The 16,606-nt window shown below is 37.1% G+C and overlaps 4 protein-coding genes and 4 non-coding genes across 8 annotated transcripts; 6 read left to right on the forward strand and 2 right to left on the reverse strand.

Annotated features, from left to right (window-relative positions):
- The first annotated feature begins 408 nt into the window (after positions 1 to 408).
- LOC18018241 lies at positions 409 to 855 on the forward strand. The gene has a single exon (XM_024156807.1). It carries the CDS (start codon positions 442 to 444, stop codon positions 754 to 756), a length of 315 nt encoding a protein of 104 aa, XP_024012575.1. The 5' UTR covers positions 409 to 441; the 3' UTR covers positions 757 to 855.
- A 1,853-nt stretch (positions 856 to 2,708) lies between these two features.
- Positions 2,709 to 4,747, forward strand: LOC18018242 (pentatricopeptide repeat-containing protein At5g15010, mitochondrial). Its single transcript, XM_006399959.2, has one exon. It carries the CDS (start codon positions 2,894 to 2,896, stop codon positions 4,634 to 4,636), a length of 1,743 nt encoding a protein of 580 aa, XP_006400022.1. The 5' UTR covers positions 2,709 to 2,893; the 3' UTR covers positions 4,637 to 4,747.
- Positions 4,748 to 4,761: 14 nt separating this feature from the next.
- LOC18018243 (paired amphipathic helix protein Sin3-like 2) lies at positions 4,762 to 12,168 on the reverse strand. Its single transcript, XM_024156687.1, has 23 exons — positions 11,819 to 12,168; positions 11,601 to 11,679; positions 11,054 to 11,245; positions 10,793 to 10,973; positions 10,608 to 10,706; positions 10,352 to 10,519; positions 9,986 to 10,268; positions 9,572 to 9,708; positions 9,421 to 9,496; positions 9,313 to 9,348; positions 9,018 to 9,211; positions 8,790 to 8,944; positions 8,579 to 8,706; positions 8,221 to 8,475; positions 7,393 to 8,052; positions 7,228 to 7,295; positions 6,544 to 7,095; positions 6,338 to 6,438; positions 6,075 to 6,213; positions 5,820 to 5,972; positions 5,556 to 5,719; positions 5,336 to 5,447; positions 4,762 to 5,229 (listed from the first exon to the last, which is right to left on the reverse strand). Exons 2-23 carry the CDS (start codon positions 11,675 to 11,677, stop codon positions 5,083 to 5,085), a joined length of 4,077 nt encoding a protein of 1,358 aa, XP_024012455.1. The 5' UTR covers positions 11,678 to 11,679; positions 11,819 to 12,168; the 3' UTR covers positions 4,762 to 5,082.
- Positions 12,169 to 12,504: 336 nt separating this feature from the next.
- Positions 12,505 to 12,583, forward strand: LOC112086980. The gene has a single exon (XR_002899829.1). It is a non-coding gene; the product is annotated as a small nucleolar RNA Z199 (small nucleolar RNA).
- Positions 12,584 to 12,796: 213 nt separating this feature from the next.
- On the forward strand, positions 12,797 to 12,882 carry LOC112086982. The gene has a single exon (XR_002899831.1). It is a non-coding gene; the product is annotated as a small nucleolar RNA U54 (small nucleolar RNA).
- Positions 12,883 to 12,939: 57 nt separating this feature from the next.
- Positions 12,940 to 13,033, forward strand: LOC112086984. Its single transcript, XR_002899833.1, has one exon. It is a non-coding gene; the product is annotated as a small nucleolar RNA R64/Z200 family (small nucleolar RNA).
- Positions 13,034 to 13,206: 173 nt separating this feature from the next.
- On the forward strand, positions 13,207 to 13,286 carry LOC112086979. Its single transcript, XR_002899828.1, has one exon. It is a non-coding gene; the product is annotated as a small nucleolar RNA Z199 (small nucleolar RNA).
- A 403-nt stretch (positions 13,287 to 13,689) lies between these two features.
- LOC18018244 (beta-glucuronosyltransferase GlcAT14B) lies at positions 13,690 to 15,623 on the reverse strand. The gene is made up of 4 exons (XM_006399961.2): positions 15,026 to 15,623; positions 14,857 to 14,932; positions 14,625 to 14,740; positions 13,690 to 14,410 (listed from the first exon to the last, which is right to left on the reverse strand). The coding sequence occupies exons 1-4, from the start codon at positions 15,621 to 15,623 to the stop codon at positions 13,896 to 13,898; spliced, it is 1,305 nt and encodes a 434-aa protein (XP_006400024.1). The 3' UTR covers positions 13,690 to 13,895.
- Between the last annotated feature and the right edge of the window lie 983 nt (positions 15,624 to 16,606).

Consider the following 16,606-nt stretch of genomic DNA (forward strand, 5'->3'; position numbering starts at 1 on the left):
TTATCATCCGGGGATTAAAGGGCAAACCTATTTAGTGGTTGCGTGAATTAATCCTTAAATACTAATTGGGAACAGTTAAGTATTTAGAGAATTTATCAAATTCAATTCTACTACACCAAATTTTAAAAAAATTTAACTTCTTTTTGTACATTTCCATTAAATATTTCAATGTATTTATGAAGGTCAAACTTTAATTATGCGATTTCTATAAAATGAGCCTTTGAATATATATAACTAAAATAAGTAGTATTGAACATAATAAATATTTAGCTAATCTTATATACAATCTCTACATGGTCATAGCGAGTAAGAAATTACCAAAATTCTCATGTATATTCCAAAACACTGTTTTCTATAAGAACCCTTTTTCCATTTCTCATCAGACACACAACAAGATTCAAAAGAAAACCTAATTAAAGAAAACAAAATCCAGAAGAAAAAATGGAAACGAAACAGGTGAAAGTGATGTTCTTGATTTTATCTGTGATCATGGCTTTGGCTTGTCGTCATCAATCCGAAGCTCAGTCGCCAGTGCCAAGTCCCGAAGCTTGCTTTGCGCCGATAAAGAGCGTTAAAGGTTGTCCTGAGGCCCTAGAAAGAGTCAAGTATGGAGACTTCAAAGGTTTGGGGAAGGATTGTTGTCACGCAATCAATGGCCTCCCCGGAGATTGTTTCCCAATTATTTTCCCACAAAAACCCTTTGCTGCGTATTTCGTTAAACGCCACTGTAGAGGTCAATCCGCTGATGTTAATTAATTATTAGATCAGAGAATTGTTCTCTTTTAACGCAAGGCACTCTACAATTGTGTGTGCCTTTTTTTCTTCTAATGGAACTTAATAATATAATAAATAATAAATAAGCTGTTTAGTTTTCTTGATCTTATGAGTTATATAGAGGCCGTTGGCTGCTACATATATCGGTCGTCTCACGTAACATATCAAACTCAAGCTCCAAATAATTAATATTCTTCAAAACAGAAAACAATTAGAAACTCAAAAAAATATCAACAAGAAAACAATACAAGAACTCACAAAAAAAATTGCCCTAGACGACCAATTCTGATCACAAAATTTAGTCTCCACCGTAAAAATTTAAATAAACAACCATGATGTAGGTTCACACAAAAAATTAATAATACTGTGCGCCGTTGTGTGTTTTCCTCGAGAACTTCATAATAGTAGTCAACACATTCATGGTAATTACTCTCTTTTTCGGACAAATGGTATTATATTATATCAATTGACAAGATACAAAGTCATTGTGCATCGAAGGAGTTAAATAAACTACACAAGTTGAATAGAAAAGAGAGTTCAAAGGACCATGTTTCGTTAAATAATATAAGCTACTTCATTTGAATGTCGTAAAACATGTGTAAAAATCGAAACTTCATAGTCCACTATTTGAAATCTTTGCATAAATTCTCTACCTGGAAGACATGTGTAGGTCCATTGATGCATTGGACCAAAGTCTAACCATCTCATTTCAAAATAACCATATTCATTTCCATTAAGTGAACACTTTGAATAGTCAACACATTCATGATAGTGACTATTTTTATTCAATTTTTGTAATAGGAAAAATACAAATGGTCAAGTGATTCAAACATGGTCAAAATTCAAATTTGTAAATCTAGTAAAAATAATCAAATTACCAAAATTCCCATGTTTAGTCAAAAGACTCAAAATCCATCTTATTATAAGAAGCCTAATTAATTAAAAACCTTTACTCCACCACTCCTGAGACACACAACAAAATCTACAAGAATCCATATTATTATTTTTTTTTGTTTTTTAATCTAGTAGAAATGGAAATGAAACAGATTAAAGCTGCGTTATTCTTTTTAACAATAACCATGTCTTTGCTAAGTCGATTATTGGTCCCGTGAAGTGCTTGTTAGCAATTAGGAACGTTAAGGGTTGTGTGAATGCCATAGAAAAAGCAACAAAGGGAGACTTTAAAGGTTTGGATAAGAAATGTTGTGACGCCATTATTGGCCTCGCCCGCCGATGATTGTTTGCCGATTATTTTCCCCGAAAACCCTACATTGGCTTTCTCGTTAAAGCTGCTTGCATCCGTAATTTCGGTGACGCTACGTATTAGATCATAAGATTCGTTTTCTTGTAACACAAGGCTTTTTGCCATTATATTATAGTAGAAATGAAAGGCATTAGTAATATTTCTTTTCTACTATTAAACGAAATCAGTAAACACAGTTTCTCTGTCTGAAAAATTTCCCGTAGATTTTTTGTTTTGTTTTTGTTTAACCGAACAGTAATCAATTTTAAGTTTATTCGAAAATAGTCAAATACTCATATCATTATTTGAAGTATTGTCAATCTTAAAGTTTAATATGCTTGGCTCTTAACCCTTTCTCAAACAAAAAAAAAATTGGTTCTTTGTTTTAAAGGGTACGATATTGTTTTGAACTTTTTGTTAGTGATTAATCGCGACCCTATTTGACAACAAAAAGAGCAATTGGACTGGTAACAGATAAATAATTTTATACAAAAAGAAAAGAACAAGATACACTTAAAAAAAAAAAAAAAATTCTGAATGGGCTTACAAAAGAAGATAAATGAGTCAAATAAAGTAAATAGGCCGAAGAATATAAAGGCCCAAGTGTGAGTAACCTCAGGTTTATTCCACGCGCCTATCTTCACTCATCCCTGATTCTTCTTTTACAGTCTCTTCAGCTTTTAAGCGGTGATGTTCTTCGAGCTCATAATAACTTGTCGGATTCGATAATCTGTATGTTGTCATTTCGTTAGCTTATAACATCATAAATCATCTGTTGGGTATCGAAAATCGTGGTCTTTAGACTCACAGAAGAGACTTGTGATTCCATTTCACTGTTCCAGTTACTGTTCTTCTTTGGGTGGTTAGTTTCTCGGAATGAGAGGAATCTTTATTATTAGATCAAAGCTTTCAACTTTTAGAGCTCCTGCAGTTACCTGTTCGAGATCTTTTACTGTTTTGCCTTACTCGAGCAATAAATGTATTGCTCGACCGTATTTGGATCCTCCCGTAGCTCGTCTGCTTCCTTTGGGTCTCTGTTCTATGTTCTCTACATCCAAATTTGGTCCGGAGCTAGCGGGATTTAATCAGAGGAACGATGAGAAGGATGATGATGAAAATGATGAAGAGATTGACCTCGATCTTGGTTGTAGTGTAGATAATGAGGTTGTTTCAGAGGATGTTGGGACGATTTCGAAGCTTTTGAAAGATTTTGGGAGTAACCGGAAGGAGTTTAGAGACAAGCTCGAGCAATGTGATGTGAAGCCATCAAATGAATTGGTGGTGGAGATTCTTTCTCTAGCTCGTAACGATTGGGAGACTGCTTTCACTTTCTTTGTTTGGGCAGGGAAGCAGCAAGGTTATGTCCGTTCGGTTCGTGAGTATCACTCTATGATCTCGATTCTAGGTAAAATGAGGAAGTTTGATACGGCTTGGACACTGATTGATGAGATGAGAAAGTTTAGCCCTTCTCTTGTGAACTCACAGACGCTTTTGATCATGATCAGGAAGTATTGTGCGGTTCATGATGTTGGGAAAGCGATAAACACGTTCCACGCGTACAAAAGATTCAAACTTGAGATGGGAATCGATGATTTTCAGAGTTTGCTTTCTGCTCTTTGTAGATATAAGAACGTTCAAGATGCTGAGCACTTGATCTTCTGCAACAAGGATACGTATCCGTTTGACGCCAAAAGTTTCAACATAGTTCTCAATGGGTGGTGTAATGTGGTCGGTAGCCCGCGAGAGGCTGAAAGAGTCTGGATGGAGATGGGAAATGTTGGAGTCAAGCACGATGTTGTGTCTTATTCGAGCTTGATATCTTGCTATTCGAAAGGAGGTAACTTGAACAAGGTTCTTAGACTTTTCGAACGGATGAAGAAGGAGTGTATAGAGCCAGATAGAAAAGCTTACAATGCTGTCGTGCATGCACTTGCCAAAGCCAGGTTTGTCCCTGAGGCGATGAGTTTGATGAAGTCAATCGAGAAGGAGAAAGGGATGAAGCCAAATATTGTAACTTATAACTCTCTCATCAAACCTCTGTGCAAAGCTAGAAAAACTGAAGAGGCTAAGCAGGTTTTTGAGGAGATGCTGGAGAAAGGAATCTTCCCAACAATCCGCACATACCATGCGTTTATGCGGATTTTAAGAACAGGGGAAGAGGTTTTTGAGCTTTTAGCTAAAATGAGAAAGATGGGCTGTGAACCAACCGTGGATACATATATAATGTTGATCCGTAAGTTTTGTAGGTGGCGTGATTTCGATAATGTGTTGCTGTTGTGGGATGAGATGAAGGAACAAGGCGTTGGTCCGGACCTTAGCTCATACATTGTAATGATACATGGGCTGTTCTTGAATGGCAAGATAGAAGAAGCGCATGGGTACTATAAAGAGATGAAGGAAAAAGGTATGAGACCAAATGAGAAGGTTGAAGACATGATTCAAAGCTGGTTTGCAGGAAAACAGTATGCAGAGCAGCGTAGGATAGATTCCAAAGGGAATGTGTCGGATGTTGATAAAGAAGGTATTGTGAAGAAACCTGAAAGAGAAGGGAACTTTCTTCAGCAGCCTGAGGTGAGACGGGTTGTGAGAGGACATGGATATTCGTTTTGGGATGAATAGAAGAAAGCTTAGAGCGAGAGAGACAAGAGAGAGATTAGCTACTTCTGGTTAGGTTTGATCATAACAGGTTGATTTTGCTTCGAGAAACGTTATAGCTAGTGTTCTTGGGGAATGAATCTGAAAGAGAAGAAACTGAAAATATTATTGAAAGTCAGATTTATTTAACAAGAGAGTATCTCTCCTTTGAACCTAGTATCTATGTTTGTAGATACAAACCATGTATGTGTATCCAATATTTACAACCATACATTTTTTTTTAACCTAAATCAAGATACAAATTAGATAATACACACCACTGTGCAAGGAAACTAACGAGAAAGTATTGAACTTCTTTTTCTCCGGGAAAGTTGCAGAGAGAACTTGGTCTGCCTATAATCTTCCATGTGTTGAAGTAAAAAAGAAAAGATAGATTTTCGCTGTTCTTCTTCTTGTTGTTGTTGTTGTTGTCATCTTGAAGCTGAGAGAAACTTGTGGAATCTTTCTATTCTATCCAACTTACGTTGCTGCGATGATTTGTCCTGTGACAAGTTCTCGCTCTTCTTCTGCTTCTTCTTCCTGTGGAAGAAATCCTCCGTGTCCAAAACATACGAAATCTACAACAAGAGATGTTATGGATACATAAGAGCGAGATAAAGCAGTCAGCTCTTATTTATGTGTAGATTGGTTCTCGATTTTGGTTTAAGACCGAATCATTGTTACCTTGTAGGAAGAGCAAGACATCTTGCACTCAAGGCCATTAATTACTTCTACACCTTCCATTGCCTTGCAGGCTACTGCAAGATCATCCAGACCAGAGTATCTACGCATGTTCCTGCACAAAAAAAAAAAAAAAAAAAATTCAGCGAAAGGACTTAATTTAATGTATATAATGTCCTGAATCATTCCAAAAGTAATGGAATGGTACCAAACTAAAATGTACCTTCGTAACACAATGGCCCGTGGCTCTTTTTTGGCTGATGCGTTGGAAAGAAACTCTTTTTGCAAATAACTTGCAAACGAGGGATCCATGGAAACTGCATAAGCCTCGGGCTTTTCGAGTATATTATCCATAAGCTGGATTGACAAACGAGGTGGAGAGGAAGACTACGTATGAATTAAAAAACACAGGAAACAAGTTTCAGGGTCAATGAAGTCATAATTAAGAGAATGGAGAGAAAGATGAGAACTGGTTTAGAGCCCTTACACATTCCAAGCGATAAATATTTTCCTCGTGAAGGAGGATCCTGGCGTTTTCATAATACACTGAGTCAAAGACCCTCCCAGGTTTCCGGGATTTCTCATACTCATACAACTGAAGGAGCTTATTGTCCATATCGTCCGCTACAACAGCTTGAAGCTGCAATAGATTAAATGGAGTCAGAAATTCATGAGTAGTACCATGTTTTCAGAGTAAAAAAATGATCAATCTAAAACCAGTAAAGCCAGTGATGAAATTTACCTGTTTAACCAGTTTGTATATCAGTTTTTCCAAGGTGAATAAAACGTATGATTGGTTTCCAATAATAGCTCGGCATTCATCCTCAAACTTGGAATTTTCAGATGAGCCATTAAGTAGACTAAACAGCGCACTCATAAACCTGCAATAGGTACACAAAACGAGATTATAAGTTCTCTTTATTGAACTGAATAAAGAACCTGCATCGGCTATGTAAAAGCAATGGACCAATTGTATATCTACATCGATTAAGTAATGGAATGTACCTGGCATAAGGATCTGGTGAGTTAGTATCCTTCGTGTTTCTCCGACTCATTTCACCGCCTGTGCAATATTGTTTTGCCGACGAAATTCTCTCGTACAGGATCTGGAAATCCAAACAATTAAAAAACAAATTGCTAAATCATTTCACAATAGACAATACGTTTATTTAAACACGAGAAAGCAAATCATAAGAAACGTTTGCACTCACTCGATGAAGCCTGAAAAGAACATAAAAGTCGTCATTCCCGTAGAATACTCTGGAATCTTTTTTTCGCTGATCAAGCAAAGCCACCGCAGCTACATGCTTTGAAAGAGGCTTAACAGATGATTGAACACGTTCTGACAATGGAAGCAACCCATTATCTTCTTCCATAAGATGCGACTCCAATCCCTCTGCCTCACCTTCACTTTCAGCTTTACCATCAATCTCATCGTGCTCGCCTTCTTCCTCCACACCATTATCGTCCTGTGAACATTCGTCACCAATAGATTCAGTTCCCGACGCATCCTCACCAGCTTCTGAAGCATCATCACCATTCTCATCGTCAGCATCATTATCATTTTCTCCTTCAGCTTCAACTGAATGTTCTGGTTTGGCAGAAGCAACAAAGTTGTCTTCGGAATCACCAATAGGTGATAATTCACCTTCCTCCTTCTCAAATTTGGATGGACCACCAGTTTCATCATAATTGTTGTTGGCTTTAGAAGCATCTGGCTCCCCTCCATTTGCTATATATATAGTTCTGCCTATATCACCTCCCTAGAGATATGACCAGGGATGCGAGGATGGTCAAAGAGTCCATAAAATACAAAATAGATAAGTAAGAACATATAATTTGTTTTTGTCAAAATGTAAGAACATATAACTAGATTGTGAAACTGAGTACTGTACCTGGGTACGCTGAATGGGATCAATTTTATCTAAAGAGTCACTTGGTTTGGATAAAATGCCACGTGAACCTTGAAAATAAAATTAAAGAATCACTGTCATATGACGTTAAGGTAAATATTGCACATAAACTGAAGAATAACAAAGTAAGTTCAATCCTGAAAATACCTGACCAATCTCCGCTTCCTACATTACCATTATTGTTTTCTACCGCACTTGGGAGTGATGCACTTGAAGTGGCCACTCTTTCATCAACATCTCCAGATCTTTTCTCGGCTCCATTTCCAATTTCTTGATCTTTATGGGGCTTTACAGCAGAACAAGTGGCAACATCTTTATCAGCAGGATCGTCATCCTTACAGTTTTCTTTCCCTGAGTAATCCCTGTTCAACAAACTAGCCCCGCCATGTTTGGAGAGCCCAGATAAAGTATACTCATCTCCACTGGCAGCACATTTAACTTGCCTAGAAGCCAAACTTATCGCATCCGAACTGACATTGACCTCCCCGCTGGTAAATGCACCCTGATGCTTGGTTTCTAAAACATCTTCAACAGAAACTGACCCCTTGGCCCTGGGTGGAACTCCAAGCATCAGCTCCAGGAAATTAGCCCAGAGCCTCAGAACTTTACCGATCTGCTCTTTTGTAGAACATATCTCCTCACACGAAAATTGGACTAGTTTGAACAGATCTTCGTGAATAGTTCTGTCTAAATATTCATACTCGAGGTGAGGAATTATGGGTTGTCTGTAACCAGCAGAAATAGACAAAAGAACATCATCTTCTTTCTGAGACTTCTCTTTCAGGTCCTTGATTTCAGACACCAGCGCTGGTATTCAAGCAAAGAACAAATAAACAAATTATAGTAACAAATAAGTAAATGCAAGAATAGACCTATGACAGATGAATGTATGAAATCAAACGTGAAGAAGGCATGTCTTGGTTACTTATATACAAGGTTGCTGATAGACTGAACATGTTCCAAGAGTTTACTTACCTTTTGCACTCAAGTTCTTAGAATCTTGCTGCTTAAAATAGAAGCTGCGGTGATCAAGTGATTTGTAATGGTTTTTCGCATACACATCCGACCAGACCACGTTAAAATCTTCACGGCACTTTGTCCATTCATCTTGTTTCTGCTTCAAACGAGTTAATATTACAGGAAGTGCAGCAGCTGGATTCTTACGTATTATGTCTGTCACGTCAAGACCGTGGTCGCCATAAAGTCTCTCTATGCACCTTAAATTTAGGGCTGTAATATGTCAATAAACAAATGGTAAGACAAGAAATGAGGGCTCAGATATAAAGAAAGAGAGATGAAGCAGAGAGAATACAATCACTAAACTCCTACAGACCTGTGAAGTGGTCTTCAATTCGGAAGGAACCCTCAAAACTTATTTTCTTCTCAATGATTATATTCAACAATTCTTCTGCACTTTTGGCAGCAGATCCCACCGATTCCAACAACATATCCAGCTCAAATCTGTAAAATTAAGCAAGTAAACAACAATCACAGCATTCAGACTACACAAGCTATCATATAAGTAAAACTTCTTGTAAACATACCTATCATCTTCACATCTAAACAAGCTTTCTTCATATTGATTTCTGCGCATGTGCTTAAAAGAGTAGTCTTCACTTCCAGAAGTGACAGAAACCCAGTGATCATTTAAAACAGCAGCTCCTGATTTCTGCCTGTGGCGCACAGAAGGTATTGGATACTGCAAATAAGACATAATAGTTAATACAGTTAAAATGCCTCCGATGCAATATATAACTCTCAAAATCTTTTACATCTGGAGGGAGGAGCCGGTAGCTAGGAGTGCAACGCTCGCAATCAGATAAATCAAGCTCTTGAATAGATTTCCCCATGTACTTGTCCTTGGATCGCTCCTTTTCCTTAGTAGCATCAAGGTCGTGTTTGTGTTCTCTTTCTTTTTCCTCTCCCTTCATTGACCTAGATAAATGTTCTTCACTGCTAAGTGATTCTGCGGCAAATGTACCAAGCAGTGTTAGTGACATTCCTATAGCGTAGAAAGCCAAGAGAAAAACATATTCATAGACAAGAAGGTAAGAAAATGCTGCATACTTTTGCTCATAACGCCAGCGAGATGCTGGAAACCATCTGAAAAAAGGATGTGATCAGAAACAGCTAGTTAACTTCACTAGAAAAGAGACAGTAGGCAATCTTACATACCAATTCTCTCACAACGCTCAAAGAGCTGATTGAACTCATCCATGAGATCAGGGAATTTTCCAAGCAGATCAGAAACCTGAATGAAAGAGAGTCGAGTTAAGACGAAATTTATCCCCCTATCCATCAACACTAAAGCTGTTTGTAGACGTACCAAATTCTGCAGATCTTTCTTCTGGATAATTCCATTGCTGAAAATATTGAGACACTTCAAAAATGTCTGATAATCATCTTGGCTGCATAATCTCTCCTTGACTTTCTCAGAAAACATAAATGCTTCGTTGTACATGCCTAACACAGTGAAAGTACGCACACACAAAAAAACAAAAGTCTCATAAACAGAAATAGACTCGTTGAACTATAACACACCTGTTGACTGGAAATTAGAAAATCAACTATTTTTATATTATTCACATAATGTAAACAATTTAGCAATTTATCAACTTATATATTTTACATGATATAGCGCGAAGATGTGTAGCATTAATCTTTTATATAAAGCATTGAAATTGTGGAACCTGAAAAACGGAAAAGGTGTTAAATCTCCATAGAACTAAACGCTGCTTACTTTTTAGATTGTTTTTCTCAGAATGCGAAGCAGGACCAGCATAGGCTTCAAAACCCTCAGTTCTTCTGGATGACTTCCTTTTCTCGGGGAAATGGTGCAAGTTGTCTTGCTCTGCTTCTCCATCGTCCAAATCACGGCTTCTCCTTTCTCTATTCTCCTTATCAACGCGTTTCCTCTGCTCTCGGTGCATCTTAACCATTGCTTTATCATCATTATGGTCGGAACGGTCAACACTATGATCACGGTCACCCCGAGAAGCAACAGCCCTTTCTCGTCGGCGATCCTGATGATGAAAACGTATCAGCACAGAAACGAGAGACCTGACAACAATAATATAACCAGGGAAAAATGTAACCAATACCATACCTTCTCTATTAACATTCGACGCACAAGAGGAGGGCCTGATCCTCGGTCATCATACCGTTGGGCCTGACTCCGGATTAACTGGGCTGCTGAATGAGGCGCCAAAGACTCAGGCAAGAACCTAGTAAACTCTTCAAGCAAATCCAGGTGGTCCTCAAATAGAGTCGATACCTAACAAACAGATATCAGAGCTATAAAAATTTGAGAAATTTCAATGTGACAGTATAGCAGAGATATAGTCACCCTGGTGGGGCACTACCTCATTGTAAACCTCAGTGATGTCCTTATTATCCTTCCGATACATATTTAAGATGTCCAAGAAAGACTTATAGACATCTTCATCGTGCTGGAACCGTTTCTGCAGTGATAAAAAGGAGATTGGTACAATGACACACAAGGTGTAAGTGCAGTTCAAGAAAACAATATACGAGAAACTTTCCTCACCTTAATCTTATTTACAAAAGTTATGGCTTCTTCAAATTCAACAGTTTTCTTTGGTGGTGCTTCTTCTTCATCGAGGGTTATTTCAAATCCCTTAGGCAAAAAGGTGTTAAACCCGAAAATCAAATTGTTATGCCCCTTGAACAACTCCTTCACTCGTGCAATCACACCAGATGTATCGGTCCTGTAAATGCATGATGAAGAACGTCTTTAGATACCTTCAAGCTAAAAGAATTCAAATTTGACAGGAAAGAAAGATCTTACCTTTGTGCCTTAAAATCTTTCATAACCTCAAGGAACATATCATATTTGTCCCTTTGATCTTGAAACATCTCTTTGACTTCCTTCAAGTACGTCAAAGCATCATCAGTAGTCAATTTCTGAGAGTTTATCCCCCCATCACCAATGCTCTCTCCTCCGGTGCCACCACTTCTAGGAATTGGAGGTTGCACATATCTGCGCAAAACGGGCTTTAATCGCTTAGTAGATTTCAATTAAACCATAAGTGGACATCTAGAAATACGATCTCCGTGCAAAGAAACCAAAAACGATCTCCGATCTAAATGTCAGATGATTGCATGGGAAGAAAACTAAGTTGATCACCACTAAATCTAGAAATATACATACCAAAACCAAATTGTCTAGTCAGGAAGAAAAAATAGTGAAACCAGGAATGGTTTACAGACAGCTAGAAAATGAAAGACTTTGAAGAGAGAGACAAAATCACAAAAACGAAAACCTATGCAAAGAAGAACATAAATTATCTTCGATATAGAATTGGAATTTCGAAGTAGCCGAAACGGGGACTCACGATTCGCCTCGAGAAGAGCCCAAAGGACGTTTGAATTGAGACCCAGAGGCGTAGATATCATCTTTAATCCGCTTCATTGCTGCTAGGAAAAAAAAACACAAGATCAGCAATTGGGAAAAACAACAGAAATCTGAAGTTACGAGAAACCGATAAAGGAACCTAAACTTCCAAACAGAAGCCCAGACGAGCAAAATTCAGATGAAGTTAATGACACCTACTTTCAGGCGCTACAGATTTCCCAGAGATATGACTCCGGGAAGAGATGAAGTAAATCACTCAGATCTCTGAAGTAACAGTGTAATCGAGATGAAACACTTCGATCACCGACGATTATTCATAGATACACATGACAATTAAGGCCAAACTTCAAATTCCCAGATTGTAACCAAAACCCGAAGAAGAAATTCCGATGAGAACAGAGTGAAATCGGAACCCAAAAAAGTGACACGGAAACAAATGAGAGAGAAAGATCGTCTCGCTACGACTGAGAGAGAGAGAGAGAATTTCGAATATGAAGAAGCAACAACGACGAAATTTGCCTTTCGGAGACACTACCGGCTCCTTCTTGAGTTTGTTTCAGCGGTAGGAAAATAATTTTTTTATTTACTTTTGGGCCATAAGTAATAATACATTGGACCTCAAATTAAAAAGGCCGAGATTCTCCCTTTACTAGGTTTTTTTACCGCCATCACCGTTTCTTTCGAATTTTCTTTGGGCCTATAATTGATAATAGACTTAGAAAGGCCGAATTTTATTATACTAATTAGGGTTCGCTTCTTAAAACTCGCCGTCACTGACGAAGATATATAAAGAAGAGTTAGATAACGAAGACATATCTCTGTGGTTTGGTCGTCTTCTTTCTTCTTTGTGTTAGGGTTTAGATTCGGATTTTGTGTCCTAGCGAGATCAGTTGATGAGCAAATACTGCAACAATATGACGGAGACAATCTATATGATTATTAGTATTTTATTCTCTGATGATCTAATCTTCTTTTTCTCTTCTTCTTGATGCATACGGTCTTTTTTTTTTCTTTTGAATTTTTTTGGATTAGATTCAAGAGATGTGATGAGTAACAATTTGGTCCGTGTTTCAGATTAACCGTGACCGAGAATTTTACACCAAACTCTGATCTCAATTGTTTGTTTTTAAGTATTCGATTTGTTTTCTTGTTTAAACATCATGAAATATTGGTATTGGCTCTGTGATTACTTTGCCTTATCGGCAGTATACGCTATTCTGAAAACAGAGTATGAAGAGGATAATTTATACTAAATGAGAGCCAATTTTTACACTGATAATTTGTATTGAATCCTCATTACAATGTATAGTTTTATAAAACTTCTGCTATGATGATCTTTTGAATAAAATTCACATGTCAGACTTCAGAGATTTAATATCGATGAGAATAAATATTCATAATTCTGAGCAGAAGTAATCCGGAGTAATTTATATGTAAACAATTTGAAAAATCTTTAATATGAATTTTTAATAAAAAAGGCCAAACTATCACTTAATCATTTGTGTAAAATTTTGCAACCATCATATTTAGTCGGATTCATTCGTTTTTCATCATATTATGATGTCATGTGTTTTAGATTCGTTATGGTATCAGTTGATGAGCAAATACTGCAACAATATGATGGAGAAAATCTTCATGATTCTTAGTATTTAAGTCTCTGATGATCGAATTTGTTTGCTCCTTTCCTGCTCGATTTCGTTCTTTTCTGTTTTCAAACCGATTTAATGACTTCGATTTTGGTTTTCCTTTTTCATATTTTGGATTAGAATAAAGAGATGGGATGAGTAACAATTTGGTACGTGTTTCAGATTAACAGTGACCGAGAATTCTTAACTTGGGTTTGGTACAATATTATGTGATAAATTTCTGGATAACTTTATATTCAAACCAAATGTATTCACATGGAGTGCAAAGACCACCCTCGTGTAATTTGTCCCTAGTCACATGGAGATCAATAAATTTTGAACAATAACCTGTCAATTACGTAACAAATTAATCAATGAAATAGCAATAATAAGCTTAGTTTTGAAACACAGTAAAGAAAAAAGAACATGGATGTTGGTGTGACAAACCTAAATAACAGGATAATTAGTTGGAAAAGGTCTAACTTCAGTGTTGACAAAAGAAAAAAAAACTTAATAAACAAATTTTCTTCACGGAATGTCGGCAATAATCCAAGTGAAGAAAATCCAAAGGTCAAGTTCTATACAACCATCAAAGTATCGGCTCATCAACACGCACTCACTGTAGCTGTATAACAAAACCTAATTTCCTATTACCTGCATTGCCGTGATCGAAAATTCTCAGTTGATAACAAATAGGTTATGAGTTTCTCAACTCGTTTAGCTCCAAGGCCAGGCTTAATAACCGAAGTATCACCAATCTCTGCACATGGGTCGCTTCCGTTTTCCCTCGTTCCGATACACCAGCCACCAGGAGTGACCATCCCGTGACTCCGAGACAAGAGCTCTGAATCAATCTTATCGAGAACCGGCTCATCTCTACGGAATTTTCTGGCAAAAGGAGCGTTACTGTCTACCATTCTGTTGTAATCATCGAGCGTGAGATGGTGAGGATGTTGCTTTGGAGGATTGTCCCATGAGATGAAATGTAAGTCACTGTTTACTGTTGTGTTCGTAAACTCTCGAGCGTTGCAGATCACAGTGTGGAAGTAGCCTTCTGGTGAGGAGAGGAAGTTTGCGTAGTACATTAACACAATTCGAGGAAGATTGTCCCATCCCCAGATGAAATAATCCACAAAAGGTCGAGATAACATCATCCACGCAGATCCTAAATATCAACCACATCAGCAAACTCATTAGAACCTAAGATTTGTTGTATTACAATATTTTTTTTTACACAAAATGAATGTAACAATGGTTCTTGATTTCAATTTGTTTCAAGAAAATACAAGGATCCTACATTTACGGAATCATATCCAGATTTAGACATATTCCCAATATGTTAATTACCCAAAATGGAAAGATTATGAAAGTGAAATCACCTGTAAAGAGTTTGAAAGCTGTAGGCATACTTCTCTTTTGTGAAACCCAGAAAACATCTGCTTTCTTTGACATATACAAACCCGGATCGATAATTATCGGCTTTGCTCGATGAGACCTACATACAAGTTTTTCCAAAAAACTCAGATTCACAAAATCTCAGAAAGTTGTGAAAAAACGCTCAAGGCTTTGAAATGCTGTGGTGAACACAGTTCGTAGCTACTATACACTTACTCTTTCCAGCCAATGCTGCTCGTATGATCAATGAAATTGAGATCCCGAGGCAGATACGAAAAGGTATGCAACAGATCTGGAACCAAATCGAGATAAAACCCAAATGATTAAACAACGATAAACAGAGATGAAACGAAGAAGATTAAGCTACGAATCTTATTTTCGTTACCATCTTGTGTTACGAGAGGGTAATCAGAGGCGCTGAGATTGATGAACCAATCCCAATCTCCACCTTCTCGAAGCAAAATCGCTGCTGCGTGAAGCGTATTAGCCACCATAGTCGGGCCACGGTAAGTCACGAAATTAGCCTTAACAATCATCCGAACGTTCCGGAATCTCTGAAACAAGGTTTGATTCGCCACAAAACCACTGAGATCCAACCGTTCCTCCGGCGAGGATTCCCGATCGAGATGAACAACGTACTGGTTGTTCGGATGGTAAAGCGCCAGTAGTGTCCGTTTCAGCATCTGACCATCTCCGGAAGAGCCAGAGATTAGGTAAGCGAGACGCGGCGGCGGCGGAGGAGAGACGGAGACGGAGAGAGAGACGGACAATGGATTTAACTTGGACTCGACGAACACGGAGGATCTAAGTCCGTAGACTGAAAACGGAATCAAACGAGTCTGACCAGAAGACGAAGCTATGTTCGTTAGCAACAAGAGAAACAGAGAACAAATGGATCCAATCGCTAGTGGAAGAATCCATTTCCGGTCTACAGCTTGTTGCTGGTGACGCACTTGCATATAATAGCTCTTCAATTTCTTCATCTTCCAAGCTTCATCAATCCAGAAATTGTCTCTGCGTTCTCAGATCGATTTTGTTCAGTGGATTTGGTGAGAGACTTGGAGTGAAGCTTGGGTTTTGCTTAGACTCTGAAACCGTACAAATTACGAAATTGAAAAGATGAAGAATTGGTGTGTTTTCGTTCGTTTGTTGGTCTGTTCTTTTTGTATGTTCGATATTTTATAAATATAGTTTTTTAAAATACTTGTTTATTAGTTTTATTCGATTTGTGTCTATATGTTTTTAGATTAATGATCTGACTCCTTTCTACAAATTTTTACTATATCATGTTTTTTGTAAAATTTGAAAGCATATATGTTTCAATGTGCATTTATATTTGTTTATCTACATTTTATTCCAGTCAAAGTTTCTTCTTGTGGATGGTCATTAATCTTTAACATTATAATGTTTTTAGTAGGAGAATGATTGTCGTTTGATAATGGTATATAGATATAACTATATAAGTAAATCCATGTTTGGAAGGAGTTTAAATTAATGAAGAACATTAAATTAGTCTTTCAACTTCAATATGTTTCCATTAATGTTTATCAATAAATCTATAAAATGTTGACTTTCTAACGAAAATGGATATGCATATCTCCTAGATAGCTTATCAGTATATAAAATGGATAAATACTAAAACTACTTGAATTCAGACTACAGTAAAACCTCTATAAATTAATAATGTTGGAACTATAATATTTTATTAATTTATCGTGATATTAATTATCTGTAAATTAAGAATTATATAATTATTAATTATTAATTTATAGAGAAAATTTGCTTTTTGTATATAATTTTCTAAAAATTTCTTTGGAATAATGTTATATTTCCAAATTTTAACAAATCTCATAATATAAATTATGATTAACAATCAAAAACTATCGCAATAAAATAGTTTTTAACACCATATTGAATCGCCCATGTAAAAATATACATGTTCATAACTTTAAAAGTTATAAAAAAC

The sequence above is a fragment of the Eutrema salsugineum genome, unplaced genomic scaffold, assembly GCF_000478725.1.
Source record: "Eutrema salsugineum unplaced genomic scaffold, Eutsalg1_0 scaffold_2, whole genome shotgun sequence".
NCBI lineage: Eukaryota > Viridiplantae > Streptophyta > Magnoliopsida > Brassicales > Brassicaceae > Eutrema > Eutrema salsugineum.